Source organism: Hipposideros armiger, unplaced genomic scaffold (assembly GCF_001890085.2).
Source record: "Hipposideros armiger isolate ML-2016 unplaced genomic scaffold, ASM189008v1 scaffold_137, whole genome shotgun sequence".
Classification (NCBI taxonomy): Eukaryota; Metazoa; Chordata; class Mammalia; order Chiroptera; family Hipposideridae; genus Hipposideros; species Hipposideros armiger.
The window spans coordinates 1,378,056-1,394,824 of record NW_017731487.1 but is presented as its reverse complement, the minus strand read 5'-3'; the positions used below and the strand labels follow the sequence as shown (position 1 = coordinate 1,394,824).

At 45.4% G+C, this 16,769-nt stretch overlaps 1 protein-coding gene across 1 annotated transcript in view; it reads left to right on the top strand.

The window, feature by feature from the left end:
* The first annotated feature begins 689 nt into the window (after positions 1 to 689).
* Positions 690 to 16,769, top strand: part of LPIN1 (lipin 1) — a 69,143-nt gene continuing 53,063 nt past the window's right edge. Inside the window, exons 1-8 of the mRNA XM_019650002.1 lie at positions 690 to 890; positions 1,657 to 1,752; positions 4,994 to 5,301; positions 6,212 to 6,337; positions 9,956 to 10,063; positions 13,322 to 13,451; positions 15,637 to 15,761; positions 16,037 to 16,054. Of these exons, the coding sequence (XP_019505547.1) occupies positions 699 to 890; positions 1,657 to 1,752; positions 4,994 to 5,301; positions 6,212 to 6,337; positions 9,956 to 10,063; positions 13,322 to 13,451; positions 15,637 to 15,761; positions 16,037 to 16,054 (1,103 nt within the window). The 5' untranslated portion in view covers positions 690 to 698. The remainder of the gene's footprint in view (positions 891 to 1,656; positions 1,753 to 4,993; positions 5,302 to 6,211; positions 6,338 to 9,955; positions 10,064 to 13,321; positions 13,452 to 15,636; positions 15,762 to 16,036; positions 16,055 to 16,769) is intronic.

The window sequence follows — 16,769 nt, the reverse complement described above, 5'->3', positions numbered from 1 at the left end:
GGATCGGGACTGTGTCTTATTTATCTCCATCCCCAGGACCAGAACCTTTGTAGAGTAGATGTCCTGAATATTTGCTGAGTGAATGTCAATTAGCTGGGCAGAGAAACGAAAGCTGAGTACAGCTATACCCAGAGCGTGGGAGCCAGGCATGCAGGCAGACATGGACCAGGACGGAATTGGTCAAATACTAACCATTTTTTCCCTGAAGTAAAGGTAGTTGGTTTTTTTTTTCAACCAAGTACACAGTAAGTACCTTCTGTCCTCCGCACAGTCGGGGATACTAAGAAGGATCAAATACAGTCTTTTCTCTCAAGAGTCTTAGACTGAGTCTGTAAAACCTGCACATAGTGAAAGAACGCACAGGTGGCCGTAGTCACCCGGATGCTCTAAGGGGTACATGTTGACCTCAGCGAGGAAGACCCAGTGCTAACTGAGAAAAGGCCTGCTGGTGTCTCCAGGGTGGAGGCTGTGGGCTTGCTGTTTGGGGTGGGGGAGATGGTCAGCAGGGGTGGGTGTGGTGGAGCCCATTCCAGAGGAACAGAATGATCCGGGCAAGGGGTCACATCGGCCGTGTCATCCTTGTTGTTGAAATGAGGAGTTCATTTTGACCGGCTCTGGATAAATGACCTTCCCCGAATTAATTGTTTGTGTGTGTGCCTGTGTGTTTTGTTTGTATCTCTGTTTTCTAGGCTCAAACCATGAATTACGTCGGGCAGCTGGCGGGCCAGGTGTTCGTCACCGTGAAGGAACTCTACAAGGGGCTGAACCCCGCCACCTTGTCTGGCTGTATTGACATCATTGTTGTCCGCCAGCCCAACGGGAGCCTTCAGTGCTCCCCTTTCCATGTCCGCTTTGGGAAGATGGGGGTCCTGCGCTCCCGAGAGAAAGTGGTAAGGCCCGAGAACCCAGGGACCGGGGGACGGAGTCTGTTCTTAGAGAAAATCATTATATTTCTGTGACTTTACATATCAGAGCTTGTCGCAGACCCAGATTCTGAGCTCTTGTTGGCAAGGGCCAGTCACTGAATTGACAATTACTAATTGAAGTTGTTCTGGTTACTATGGCTGTGTAAATTACTCCAAAATTTAGTGGCATAAACCAACTGTTTATTGAGCTCCTGAGTTCTGTGGGTCAGGAATTCAGACCGAGTGCAGCAGGTCCGTGTGCTGCTGCCTCTGGGGCCCCTGCGGGAGGACTCAAGGCTGGGGGCTGGAATCCTGAAGACACGCTCACTCCGTGCTGGGCGGCTCTTGGCTGGACTCTTAGCTAAGGATGTCGGCCTACACGCGGCCTCTCCATGCCGCCTGGGTGTTCTCACAACATGGTGGCTGGCTACAAGGGCGAGCGTTGAGAGAGAGCGAGCGGGCACGAGCGCCAGGTGGACCCAGCAGTTTTTTCTTGACCTAGCCTCTGAAGTCACATAGTGTCATGTCTGTTGTGCTTTACTCACTGGGACAATCACAAGCCAGACCAGGCTGAAAGTGGGGAGTGGGGCAGGGGAGCGGACCCCATTTCTTGATGAGGAAGAGCAGGCAGACCAGACTGACTGAATTCAGAGTTGTGTGATGTTTTGGGGATGTATGTGTTCAAGTGTGGGCGTGGGCGCATGGCCACCCCCCATGAGGTCTGTTGTAGAGAAGTATGTTTTTCTTTCAGGTTGACATAGAAATCAACGGGGAATCGGTGGACTTGCACATGAAATTGGGAGATAATGGAGAAGCATTTTTTGTTCAAGAGACTGATAATGATCAGGTAAGAAAGGCTGGGCGGTCAAGGTTACTTCCTAGTTTTGAGCTTTGAGCAAAGCTTATCTAGGAGACACAGCAGAAGTGTGTGGAGAGGTGATGCGGGATCTGACCGTGGCGCTGAGAAGAGCCGCTGTTTACCTGTCCTGGGGGTTTGAGCCAGACAGGCTGGGATGTGCCGTGTCCACACGACTCAGCAGTCCTGACTGCTTCAGTTTCAACCGAGTTGCATTGGCCTGAGCCCTTGTCCAAAGCATACAGATTATATGGCTGTCAAATTGCAGATGGCTGAGTGTTCTAATTATTGCTTAATGAGTGACCAGATCACTTTTATTTTTATTATTTAAAATTTTTTAATAGCCTCATTAAGATAATTCTCGAACCATACAATTGATCCATTTCAAGCGTACAATTCAGTGGTTTTTAGTATTTTCACTATCAACACAGTCAATTTTGGATTATGTTTATCACCTCAAAAAGAAACTCTGTGCCCTTTAGCTATGACCTCCCCACCCCCAACCTCCCCTGAGCCCTAAGCAACCACTAATCTACTTCCTGTCTCTATAGATTTTCCTCTTCCAAACTTTGATATGAATCGGATCGTATAGTATGTCGTCTTTTATGCCTCTCTTATTTCACTGAGCATAATATTTTCAAGGTTCATCCATGTTGTCGTGTGTGTCAGTACTTCATTCCTTTGTATGGTGAACGGCATTCCATTATATCCATGTACCACATTGTGTTTGTCTTTTCATGTGTTGATGGACACATGGGTTGTTTCCCCCTTTTGGCTGTTGTGAGGAATGCTCTGTGAACATTCGTGTACAAGTTTTCATTTGTTTTGGGTGCATACCTGGGAGCAGAATTGCTGGGTCAGGTGGTAACTCTCTGTTGAACATTTGAGGAATTGCCAGACAGTTGTCCAAAGCTGCTGCACCATTTAAAATCCCCATCGGCTGTGCCTGAGAGTTCCCGTTTGTCCACATTTTCACCAATACTTATTGTCTGCCTTTGTGACTGTAGGCATCCTAGTGGGTGTGAAGTGGTACCTCATTGTGGTATTGATATGCATTTCCCTAATGACTAATGATGTTGAGCATCTTTTCAAGTACTTATTAGCCATTAGTATGTATTCTTTGGAGAAATGTCCATTCAGATTTTTTGCTTATTTTTTAGTTGAGTTATTTGTCTTTTTTAAATTCAGTTTTAAGAGCTCATTATATATTCTAGATACAAGTCCCTGATGAGATATATGACTTATAAATATTTTCTTCCATTGTGAGTGGCCTTTTTACTTTCTTTCTTTCTTTTTTTTTTTAGCTGAGCCATCCTACCACCTGTTGGCAGCTCAGCTTGGGCCGGGCATTGAACCGCTGTTGCTCAGAGCTCAAACTCTTGAGCGAGCGCTTAACCAACTGAGCCACTCGGCCGGCCCCTTTTTACTTTCTTGATGTTGTCCTTTGAAAACACAAAACGTTTTTAATTTTGAAGTCCATTTTATCTGTTTTTTTCTTTTGTTGCTTATGCTTTTGGTGTCATATTTAAGAATCCTTTGCCAAATCCAAGGTCATGAAGATTTATCCCTATGTTTTCGTCTAGATAAACCACTTCTGTTTACTTTTTCACTCGCTGAGAAAGCCACTCTGATATAGTGATTTCTTAATAAATCTCACTTGAATTAGTTCCTGTAGGGGAAGATAGCCTGATTAAAAAGAAATGGCTCTAGGCTCTAAAACAAATATCCATAGTTAGCAGTTTTAGGAAAACATTCGTCTCAGATTCTGCCTCCTTTTGGAGCAAAGATGTGACATCTGAGGAGGACCAGCGTCCCTACCCATGCCTTCCATCGTCCGTAATTACCCCCATGGCCAGCAGGACTCCCTGCCTGTCTGCCCTTCATCTTCCTAGTCAAAGGGAAGGCTGTGGAAATTATTAATTGGTTTCTATGGTGCTTTGACAAACTCTTTCCACCTGAGTGGACGCTTGCATTTTTAATTTCTGATTGCCTCTTGGCTTTAGATAGATTTTATGCTGTAAGAGCTGAGGAAGAATTTTGGGCAAGATGCCATGGAAACTGCAGACCGCAGAGGGCCTGCTTGCTGGGCTGGGCTTACAGGCGCCCATGGGGGGATGGGGCCTGGGAGGCCACAGTATGTGCTGTCCCATACGGATGCCCCTTTCCGTCCTTGAGAGGGTGCAGGAAGTTGAAGAGCCCGTGTCCTTCCTCACCAGATTGCTACAGGATGCTGCCTGTCTTCCACCTGCAGAGGTCCACCCCATTCTTTTTCAGTCGCTGGAACCTTCTTTTCTGCTCTTGACCCAGTGTCAACACTCTCGGCATTTCTTCTTCAGGTGGTCCAGCTGAGCAGCTGCGTGACATGGCCTCTCACGTCCCTTCCAGCTGAGGCTTCTATTCTCAGATGTAAACTTTATACTAGATCTACAGTACATTTGATGTTCTTTCAGCTGCTTTATGGTATCAGCGGCATGTTTCTCTTTATCCCCTCTTTTTTAATATGTATTCTTTACTTCTTGTTATTGCGTTTCTCATAACAAATGAGTCATTCATTAATAAAACGATGGCTGTAGTTTTTAAAAACATGGCGAGTCCTTATCAAACAGCTAATGATAGGCTGTGTTTTTTCCTTTGGTTTTTAAGCGGAGAGTCAATATCTAGTTACTCGACAGCCACATACCTGGATGTGCTCTGGCAAGGCAGGCACTTGGGTGCGGTGGAGGGGACTGTTCGGTGTTGGTTTTTTTTTTTTTAATTATCTTAATTCGGTGCATATTAAAAAACACATACACATTCACACACACACACACACACACACACACACACACTCACACACACTCACACACCCTTACCCACACTGAATGCAAAATTGAGTCCAGTTCCCAGGGTAATGTGATGACTCAAAAAGCCCAGTTTTTTCATCTTTACTCTGGATATTTCAGAAAAAGTGGAATTTCAGAGACCTGAAATCATTCATAATTACCTCAGTTTGTTATTATTATGAAGGGGTTCAGTACAAAACAGCATTGAATGAATTGTTGACCGTGTGATCTTGTATCAAATTCGGCAGCCCCGTCTCCAGATCACTGTGACTGAGTGCCTCTGCCTGCGTGGCCCTCGCCAAGGAGGGCTGGGCCTCGAAATGAACAGTGGCCGCAGGCCTCTGCCACGATCCCGCTCCTTAAACGTGGATTAGCGAGACTCTTTTTTGAAACGATTTTCTGTCCTCTAGGAGGTGATCCCCATGCACCTGGCCACCTCCCCTATCTTGTCCGACGGAGCCTCGCTGATGGAATGCCAGCTGAAAAGGAACTCTGTAGACAGGATAAGAAGCCTGGACCCCAACACATCAGCCCAAGTCTCACCTCCCAGTGAGACCCCTTTAAGTGGCTCTCTAGTGAAGAAGAGAAGAAAGAGGAGGAGAAAGTCCCAGCTGGACAGCCTGAAAAGAGACGACAATGCCAACACCTCTGAAGACGAAGACATGTTTCCCATAGAAATGAGTTCCGATGAGGAGACGGACCCGCCGGACAATGGCAGGTAAAAACATGAATCAGAGGCAAGACCCGTATGAGAACTGAGTGACGTAATTTTTCCAGATGTTTTTTATAAACGTTTTCCCCCAGAATTCCTTATTCTTCTATTAATGCATTTTAGGCTGAATTTTGGAATCCTGTGGACCCAGTCTTAATGTAGCAAAAAGGTTTGATGTAGCTTATAACGAAGAGACGGTTGGGAATGCCAGCCTTCTTGGCTGCTAACATCAGCATTCCAGAGCAGAGCAGAGAACCAGGAATTGACCAAACTAACGCTTCATGCACGAAACCGTAGTTTCAGACCTGCCTTATGTTTACTTGGGCACCAACCACATACACAGCGCTTGGCTGATTTTGTAGCCTGGAGCTGATCTGTGATAGGTTTAGGGCTACAAGTCAGTGTAGAACATGACTAGTTTTCTCTACACGCCAACTTTTCCAGTTTTGATTAGGCCCAAAGCTTAAGGGACACCTGTTTTATTTTTCTTTGCTTTTAACAGTGTGGTGAAATTCTGTTTCTGCGTATTACCATTTTTTGGTGAAAAATGCCAGTTTTGAAAGAAAACTCACTTGTAAAAACTATTGGATGTTTCAGATTTTTATGTAACTCAGTATAACTTTTGATAATTGTTTTTGTATCTTGTTAACATAAAGTCCAAACCCTTGGACAGAGTAATTTATCATGTATAATTCAGCCAAAGCATGAACTTACAAAATGCATTTTCCCTCTCCGCTGCCTGTAATATGGCTGAGTGGTTTAAAAAGAGATCAGGTTAATCTACAAAGCACTAAGAGATAATCAGGAAGAAGTGGAAACTTGTCTTTACCATGAATTTATCTCTAATAATTCTTTGACTTTATTTTTTTAATTTTAATTTTTTAAAATGTATTATTATTATTATTTTTTTTACCAGAACTCTTTCCAGTGATATGCCTCCATTCCAAGAAGATCTTCCTAAGGAAAACGTCTCCCCAGTCATGCCTTATTCTCAGTCAGCCTCATACCCTAATTCTGATAGAGAATGGTCACCAAACTCCAGGTAAGTTGCAGGTTTATGTGTGTGTCAGTGTGCTCGCCTGTCCTGGTCCAGAGGATTTGAACTCAATAATAGGAAGCATATATAACAAAATAGTGAAACATAAATAAAACATGAAATTAGTTAGTACCAGAAAACATGCAATTTAGAGCAGGAGGTACATTATATGCCAGGATTGAAAACAACACGTGCAGGTCATAAACTTTTATCTAATATCAAAATTGAACTGCAGATGTGGCTCTTAGCGCCCGAGGTGACCTGTTGGGTTACACAGAGACACAGAGCTAACTGTCCGCAGGAGAAAACAGGCGACTGAGCCTTTCTGGATACTTATCTCTCAAGTAGGATTCAAACCCAAAGGGTTTGCTTCAGGGGCCACCGAGGACACTCGGGNGTTCACATTTGGATCTCATTTCACGCCAAACTGTTTGGATGGAACCTAAACATTTTCCAATTCAGTGAGGGGCCGGGAGCCCCCTCTCCTTCTGGTTCCACCCAGGCGCTTGTCAGGCCGATGGGCTCTGCGACTGTCTTCCCTGTCTGTCTGAAAGCCTCTGGGCTGTTGGTTCAGAAGGACCAGCATTGTTCAGAGGATCTGTAGGGGTTGGAACTGCACAGGACTCCTGTTGGAACGTGTCATTTTACAGATGAGCCACTGAGGCCCAGAGAGGAATCCTCAGGTTGCGAGGCCTTTCCTGGGACATGTGTCTGCCTGTCCGGCTCCTCACAGGCGATCTGCCTGCATTCATGCGTCCGGAATTCTTTGCTGAGTGGGATGCAGTCTGTTTTTCTGCATTTTAAGATAAGGAAATCAGGGCTGAAAGAAAAGAAGGGCTTTGTGCAGGTAACAGCCTGAAGTTCCTGCGGCCTTCAAACCTGGGTTTCTCAGACTAACTGCGGAGCCATCTCCACTCTCCGTAAAATCAGCGACAGTGCCACAGGTGTGGATCCACCCACATGTGGCTTAGCCCTGCCGTGGACCAACCAGGATTCTAACCTGTGGCTCGTCCACCAGGGCTGTGTCCCGGTGATGGCCTAGTCTGCGAATCCAGCCCAGCTTGTCCCGTGCAGCTCCCAGGCCCCCAGTCCAGCTGCCCCCGCGGCGACCGCTGCTTTCCTAGCCTAGCGCTGGTCCTGCTGGACCGTGACAGTGTAGACGAAAGCTCTGGGAAAGTAGGGGCCAGGTTCTTTGCTGTGTGGACAGCACCCGGCACAGTGCACTGAACATGGGTTCCGTGAGCTCCAGTCTGCCGGCCTGCAGCCCCTAGGCTGCCTCTCCTGTGGCCCCAGGCGTGGGTACTTACAGAGGGGGCAGCTCATTCTCCANGAGATTTTTAAATGCATCTATTAATATTCAGTTTGTCAAAATTTGGGAATTGACATTTACTAAAAACATTCTGTGCAGTTTACCTTTTGTTTAAGACTCTTTACCCTATACCCCATAGTAATCATTTCATTTTTTAATTTATAATCATCGTATTGATAGTAACAGTATCTTAACCAGTAAGCCACTTTAATTTGAAAACTTTTGGTCTTACTAACCACTAATGATTTTCAATGCTTTCTTTTTTTTGTTGTTATTTTGTTGTTGTTTGTTTATTCCTTTAACATCTTTTTAAGTCTTCATGCTTAAGTTACCTTCATGTAATTTTGGATGCTATTAGGTTTTGCTTCTCGAAAATTTTTAATTCACAAACAGTATGTTGTGTTTTTTTTCTCTTGATTTTTTTTTCCTCTTACTTTAATTTGCATGTGTGTGTCTTTTGGTTTGAATGTGCTAAGTTGATCTTTTTTTTTGTTCCATTATTTATGTTACCATCCATTTAAAACAGGCCACTGTGGAATCTATCATGAGGGATAAGATGCCCAGAAAGGGAGGAAGATGGTGGTTTTCATGGAGGGGAAGAAATACCACAATCAAGGAGGTAAGCGTGGAAAATGAAAGAGTGTTTCTGCTTAGCTCAGTAAATTTTGGCTGTGGATAGTGTTTTTCAAGCTGTTATGTCAGGGAAACAAGCATAAGCCATAATACTGGGTTCGCAGTAGCCAGCTCTGCCCCCAGATGGGGAAAGGCATCACAGTGTGTGAGGAAGATAGAGAAGAAGGTTCTGGAAAGGTGCGCAGAGCGCTGGGCTCACCGCCTTGCTCTGTTACCGCTTAGCTCGGAGAGCATGGTCGAGTCGCTCTTCCCCTGGCACATTTCTTCATCTGTAAAAAGAAGGGATTCGACCTGAGAGTTTAAGTTATTATTATTTTTTTAAGTTAAATATTTTCCTTTTGCTCATGAGAATGATCTTAGTGAAGTATACTTACACCCGTAGACTAACTCTCATTAGCCATTTCACTTAAGTGGCATGTCTAAATATACATGGCTTTGGTTTCCATTTTCTATACATGCCTGTAAACCTTTTCAGATCTTTGTCTACCTCCCAACCTATTTCTTGAAGCATTTTCTTTGCTTGGCTTCCATGCCACTGTGTCCACCTGGCTTTCCTCTTCTGGCTTAGTCCCCATAACGGGCCCCGCGAGGGCTGTCTCGGGGCCTTCTCTCCTGTTTGCCTACTGTCCCCTCGGCAGCCTCACCCACGCCCATGCGCTGACTCCGTTTTTATTTCCAAGCCAGACGTTCTTTTGTAGTCTATGTCCATTTATCAAATAGCCAACTAGNCTAGCTGCCTATGTAAAGTAACATTTTCCAGCAGCCATCCTTAAAAAGTAAAAAGAAAATGATGAAATTAACTTTGGTGGTGTATTTCATTTGACCCAGAATATCCAAAATATCGTTTCAAGTAATCAGTTTTAAAAAAAAACTATTAATGAGATGTGTCACATTCTTGTTTTCATCGAAAGCCTTTAAAACCATTGTGTATCTCACAGGGACAGAGCACATCAGTTTGGACTGGCCACAGGTCACATGCTCAGTGGCCACAGGCAATCAGTTGGTGGCTGTCTTATCGGACAGTGCAGATGTAAGATGAGATTCTAGAATCTCATATGGTCTCCCCGAGGCGTGTGGAGATAAACCCTCAGGAGAGAAAAACGCAGTACTTCAGGAAGAAAATATGCAGAATGTTTAGAAACCACTAATAGATTCAAGCACCCTACATTAATTGCAAGAATTAAAATAATTGTTTTAAACAGACCCCTGAATAACTTTCTCTGCCTTTCGTGGTTTGCTCTGTGAATCCAGGGTAACGACTGTATCAGATGATGTGGGTTTGACCACTGTCAAATGCAGTGACAAGTTAGGACAAATAGATAAACTTCCATACTTGGAATCTTTATTTTCTTTAAAGAGACAACTGATAGCACAAATTGATCAACTTCTTGGGGTATGTGGTTGGATTAAGCGGTAAATTCTGACCAGAGGAAAACAATCTTTTATGGGCATGTGGATGAAATAGAAAGTGAAATTGGTCTTTTGTCAGTTTCCTGTTTTTGCAGTTAAGAAAATTCATGTTGATCTCTTAGTGATTTCAACATAGCTTCCTCTGCTGTTGTCAGATGCCTAAGTATGTTCATTTTCTTACAAATGTGATTGTTGAGAGTGGTCATATAATTTATATAAAATTTCATTTCATTTCATTTTTTTTTTTTTACTGTGTATCACGTGGTATCCAGTAGCCTGCTAGATTGCAAAAGGACGCCCCCTGACCTTGGCGCCGTGGCCGAGGGCGGGCTGTCTAGCTCCTGCCCTCCGCAGTCGTCTCACTTCCATGCTTCGGAAAGGTAGCAGGGTTATTTTTCCCACTTGGATGTCTTCGATACTATTTTGATCTAACTCTTACAAATCAATTTTACTAACCAACCAAATTACTTAACGAAGAAAATATATGTAGATGATTATTATTTTCCTTTCATTTTAAGCATTTGTAGATTATTCGATTTCTTTTTTTTTTTAAGTACTACATTTGACTCTGGAAATTATAGTTAAACATATAATTCTTCCCAATTCTGCAGTGCTTTGAAAAATAGAATAATGAAAAAAAAATTGGGAATATGATCTTTTGTGCCCAGGGTGGTTCAACAAATAAGTTTACAAGATTATTTTTTAGGATGCCACTTTAGGGAAATTATTATTATAAATATTTAGATAGCTTATTAGACTTTCTGAGTAACTGAGTCAGATATTTCCCCAGCATTTCTAGAACAGAGTTTTGGAGAATGGCGTAGGCTGGACCCTAAAGTTTAGGATCCTAGGTTTGTCTTTTCGTTTGATGCAGTGGCCTCAGATTTCTGCCCTGTTCCCTCAGGGTTGCCCACACCCTGACCTGCCTACGTGGTGGACTTCCGGGGTTTACTTTAAAACTTGAGCGAACGAAGCTATGATTAATTTCTGCATGAGACGCTGGTTTTCTTTTTGATTAAAGAACCAAATCTCAGGAGGTACTTCATTCAGATGTACGTATACAGAAGAAAGGCCATTTTAAAATGAGGCCGACTGAGTTGTGAGCAGTTTTAGCCAATTTGCCTAATTGGGACTGGCAAAAATACTGAAAACTATTATATGGCTAATAAATGCATTATTTATGCAAAGCAGTCAGCGACCTTGTAAGCTCACTTTTTTGAACAACCCTTGATCTTAAACATCTAATATTTGATAATGGGAAATTTGGGGATCATCTGTCTCTTCGGTCCCAGTCAGTATCGGGAGTCTTTCCCTCTGTTCACCTTTACTCAGTCTGAGTTCCCCCAGCGAGCTGTCCGAGTGCGCATGTGTATCATGTCCAGAAGCCTTTGACAAAGGCTGGTGTGGCCCAAGGGGCCAGTGCTACTGGCGTGGCATACCGAATGGGAGAGGTGGGACTTCAGCTATGACTTCCACAAGGGCTTGGTTCCCGATGAGTATGAATGTGCAGACCTCACGGCTTACGGCTTTCCGAGAGGTCCAGAATGGTAGGGATTCTGGAGCTGGGAGGTGTGCTCCCACCGTGTTCAGCGTTTGCATCCTCCTGGAGCTGGGTTGGCAGCCAACAGCCCATGGACCAAAGCTAGCGCGCCATCTGCTAGTGTACAGTGCTGTGGGGGTGCAGCCGGCGTGGTTGCATACTGTCCTTGGCTGCTTTGACGCTACGATGGCAGAATCGAGTCGTGGCGGCAAAGAACGCATAACCCACAAAACCTGGAGCATTTGCTTTCGGGCCTGTTACAGAAAGAGTGTGCTGATCCCCCTCCTCCAGAGCAAGCTCAGCCTAACGGGCTTTACTTAATTCAATGGCAGTGGGTGAGACAGTTTACTGTCCCACAGAATTTATAAAAACACATAGATTCTATTTTCTGTGATAAATATAATGGCAGGAGCTTTGTCAACAAATGTTTTGAGATTTGGGTGCAGCACTGGTGAGGGTAGGAAGTTGTCTTCTGTGATGACTCGAGAAGAATGGATTCGGGGTACAGTTGTCGGTACAGAGGCCCCTTCCCGGAGGCCACAGTACTCCCTTGCACATTCCACTGATACTGAACATAGAATTCTGGACGCTTCCTGTCAGAAAAGCACTGACCTTTAGGAGAAAAGCTTAATTACAGACCTAGAGGAAACGAGGAGGTTGGAAGGTGATGAATGCTTTGCCTACCACGCGGACGTGAGGAGCGCCCAGTGTTCCTTCTCGTGGGCTGCTTCCCAAAGGGCAGGGAAGGGTGTGTGTTGGGGGAGGTGTCCCTTATATGCTCTCACCGCATGTATCTCAGGACCCTCTTCTCCAGTCTGGCGAAGTGGGCCCCGGGGCTGCACCGTGGTGCCATGTGGACAGACTGGTGGGCACTGGCACCACGGGAGAGGGAACCAGCCTGCACACACCTCAGTGGGAGACCAAGGCGAGAGCGCTTAGTCCGCTTGGTCCAAATGGCTTGAATAAACAGATCCAGGATCAATGTGGCCGTTAGGGGTCCCTATTTGATACAAGTTATGTGTCATCCGTGAGTTCTCCTTGTCCTGACAGGAAAGCCCATATTCAAACGGGGTAGAATCTAACTCAGACAGATAGATACACGGGACCAAGCACATCAGTGAGCGGAAGGTGCAAAAGGAAAGTTGTGGTGGCTTTGTTCCTCTGTTTATTTTACAACTGCTGTCTTACTCTAGAGGAAATGATGCAGGAGAATAAAGACATTAAATAATTACAGGGATAATTATTTACCTGGATGCTGTTGAGAATGCTGTGAGAATCTTGTAGGTCAGCTGACTTCTCTTGGCCGCTGACTTTGGACAGAAGTGAGACTTTGTTCATGTCTCAAGAGTAAAAAAATCAGAAACATAGAGATGAGAACATAAGTTATAACTGCTCAAACGCTGGCCTGTGAATTAAGCGTTGTGATGTGTTGTCACAGAAAGAGCCTTAGAGTGTAGGAGCCTTCGAGGCATTCCTGGAAGGTATAATATTTCATAAACTTTTAATTTGGAGGCCCCTGCCACATTAGTGAGTTTACTTGTGGCATCCGGCCTTTGTGGTAAACTTGGCCCATGATGCAACTTCCCTGTTTTCAAAGCCAGTGCGGATGGATACACAACTGTATTAAATATAGAATATAAGGGGTGCCTGCCAGAGATGGCCAGGACTCGTGGGCAGCTGTTGAGAAACTTGATTTGGAAATTGAGAATGCAAGAGAGGTGAGCCTCAGGGTGAGGTGTGGGGTAAGATGAGTGGTTTTAAGGTAAAAACAAACTTTTTCCTGTCTCTCTCTCCCCCCCCCCCCAAACACACACACGCACACTTTTCTCTCTTTGATGCTACTTCTCATCTTCTCTACTTGAAATGTGGCAGCAGGTTGGGACAGGGTTACCCACACGTTGGGAGCACCTTCCTCCTGGAACAGTGTCCTGTGTGGACCCCTGGTGGCCACAAATGAGACATGTCATGAAGCCACACTCATAAAGGAATGGTGGCTTGGGTGCATTTTCTGGGCTATTTGAACCATAGAATTTTGGGCCAAAAATATTTTTAAAAAGTTTTTCTTGCCACTGTAATCACAGATATGTGTTTTCTTAAGTCCTTCAGGTTCCCGACCTTCAACACCTAAAAGTGATTCAGAGTTGGTCAGTCGGTCTGCGGACAGGGCCCTGCAGAAGAATAACCTAGAAATGCTCTGGCTGTGGGGAGAGTTGCCGCAAGCCGCAAAAGTAAGATTTCCCCCCTTCAGTTCTATAGCACACTGAAGCCAGTTTCTAAAACCGTGAAATGGACACAGTGCTTTCTTTGGAGAAATTTTATTTCATATTCCAATGTATTACAAGAACCTTGAATTATATTATTATGTTTCAAGCTGGTTTTTTTATTTTTGTTTTATTTTTATTTTAAGGCCCTCGGAAGATGCACAGCCTCTTGTATCCCTAGTAAATGTTTATAATATGAACAAATGAATGAATGAATGAATGAATGAGTGAAGGTCATTTTATGACTCAAGATGGACAGCTTTGGAGAGTAGGTCTGTGGAGGCAGAAGCTGTNCACAGTACTGGGGAGCAGCCGTCACCGCTCAGCATGGCCACCAGGTACAGTGCAAGTCAACTTGGGGTGTGGCAGCTCCTTGCCGTGTCCAAGGTCATGGCCCAGACCCGGCAGATGCTGATAGGATTCGCCAAACAGTGCCCGCCTTGGACCCAGGCGCCTGGGTTCCAGCCCAGGCTCTGTCACTCACTCAGTTACCCGGAGCAGTATAATTTGGTTTCCCACTAATCAGACGGAGGCAGTGGATCCCTTAGATATTTAATTTCTGAAGTAATGATGAGACTCCAGTGAGATAATGTAACCAGAGCACTTCTCATGGTGTTGGCACGTGACAGCCCTCCATATGCAGCCGAAGTAGTAATAATATTGGTGACAGTTAACACTAGCAGCATGGAAATAAGTTTTCCTTCTGAAGAATCTTGCCCTTCTCTGTAGTTTAAGTACTTCCCGGGACTTAGGTTGCTACTTTTCTAAGTATTGATATGGATTCGTATGAACTTGGCAAAGGAGACATTAGGTTTTGCTAACACTGATCAACAGTTGCAGGGTTTTGTTTTGAGGTTCATCTATGTGTATAGGATTTGGGGGGTAACTGTTCTCTGAAGGCAGTGCCGTCACTCACTAATTATGACGTTGCTGCTACACACGGACCCTGAGTGATCACACATCACACCTTTTACATAGTACGTCTCCTTTACAGTATTCCTGTGCTTAGGAAACCCTGGACTGCATTTCTTATTGAGCAGACAGAAAACACTAACAAATTAATTGAAGGCAAGAGGCCTATCTTAATCATTTTTGTACCTTGGAGTCCAAGCCAGTGCCTGACACAACAGGCGTTTCATAAATCTTGTTGAGCTATTAATATTACTGATCTGATGAGATTGTCCCAATATATTGTTGATTCATAGAAGAGGGGGCCTTCGATTTCAAGTCCTCAGACTGCTGGCCAAAGCTCTCTATCTTAAACTATTTTATTACTAGAACTCACTGTTGGAAATAGAAACCCGGGTAGGTAACAAATAGGAAACAACCTGATTTCTCTGTTGCTCTCTGTGGAGAGGAGTGTGCAGGACCCGATATAACTGGTTTTGGAGATGCGGCTAACTGGCCCCGCCCACTCCTGGTGGGGATGTTGGGGGGGGGCACTGTTTCTGTTCTCCTGCAGGGCGGGGGAGAGGGGGGGCGCGCCCTGGCCCTGCGGCTTCCCCTGAGCCCCTGCCCATCTGCATGCGGCAGGGGAGCAGGGTTGACAGAGCTTGGGGTTCCCTTCCCCTTCCTCCTCCATCATGGGCTCACGGTCTGGGGAAGGGCTCTCAAGCATGATTATTTGGATATGTTCCCAGCAAGAATTTTGAGTTTGGCTTTGAGTGGGCTTGGAAGGGAGATGGCAGGTGTGTTCAAGATGGGAGCACAGGCTAAGAGCGTGCAGTCCTTCGAAGCAATGTATCAAGCATGAGATTTTCGGTAAGTGGCTGTTTACTGCTACTAGAGGGGAGCCCCCGGCTTGGAGTCCTGGCTTCAAGCAAACTCCTTGCCATGTCTGAGCAAAGGAACAGGCGTGCTGTTCATGCTTGCTGCAGCCAGCGGGAGGCTGCACAGGAGACCGTCAGGGTCACGAGAGGGGACCGAGCAGACACCAGCTTGCCTGACGTGGTTTAAACCAGCGCTTCAGCCGCACTAGAAATGTCCTGTTCTCCTGGAATTCTTTTTAAGAACTCTCTCTGCCCTTCCAATAATTTCCAAACACTAGAGGCAGCACAGGCAAGACGTAAGAGCAGGGACTTGGTCAACCTCCTGTGTGTGACCTTTGGCGACTTCGTCAGCCCCTCAGTGTCTCTTCCTTCATCTGTGAAAGGGGGATGAGAAGGACCCCGACACTGTGGACGTTGGCTCCTTTAACCCCCACAACAGCTTCATGAGAAAGGAGATGTGGAACGGAAAGCCCCCCAGGGCTGCAGCGGATGTGCCTGCGGAGGCTGTGTGGGAACAGCCAGGAGGCTGGCTCTGCGGTCACCGGGAGGGCCCGTGCTCATCCTAACTGAGCAGTTTCAGATGATGTAAGATACACTCTGAGGTGGGGCCCAACACAGGACATCTGCCAAGTTCTGCCCAGGCTCTGCCCGTCTTTGACCTAGAGGAAGATGGACATGAGGCTGGAAGAGGCTGAAAGGGGATGGAACACGATGACAGATGCTGCAGCTCTGGGCACGCCGAGGGCCTGGTTCCACCACTGTTACTCTCCCCCGTTCCCGCAGCGGCCTGGAGGACGCCGGGTGGGCTGAGGGCGGGCAGCGAGACACTTCTGCAGCTCTTCCCAAGTTGGGATACCAGCTGGCATGGTTTATTTGAAGCGTTTTGGATTTTCTTACTGCCTGATACAATCCTACTCAATGTTGACAAAAATGCTTTTCCCAGTTAAATAGTTTAAGACTAAATCATCATGCTGAATTAGTCACAGTACACCTCTTTATTAGACCTGAGAAATGAAGAATGACTCTTGTGAAAAGGAATTGAGATTCTGAAAAGTTTGAGTATAAAGTTCTTTTTGAGAAATGTAAATCTTTTAATTTTTACTGGCGTCTTAGACTTTTAGCCTCCTAATTAGATTCATACAGTTGACTAAAAAAAAAAAAAAGGTGTAGGAGTACTTTCCTAATTGACAGACTTGATTGACAGAACAGTCCCTGAAGTCTCATAATTGAGCAAACAGCGTGTCACCATACAAATCATTAAAATACCATTTGAAAAATGTACACTGTGACAAGTGCTAACTTAGATGTTCACAGCCATAGGCTTTCAAGCGACATGAGCCCTTTTGTTTTCTGGCTTCTTGCAGACGCTGTAAAGTGAGCAGCAGTTAATGAGCCAGTGCGAGATCGGGGGCGGGAGGGGGGCTCAGGCCGGAGCCAGGTTCTTCCCCTCGGGTGGCAAGTCCACAAATGACCGCATACTCGCCCTCAGCCGGAGCGACCAGCCGCCGACTGTGTC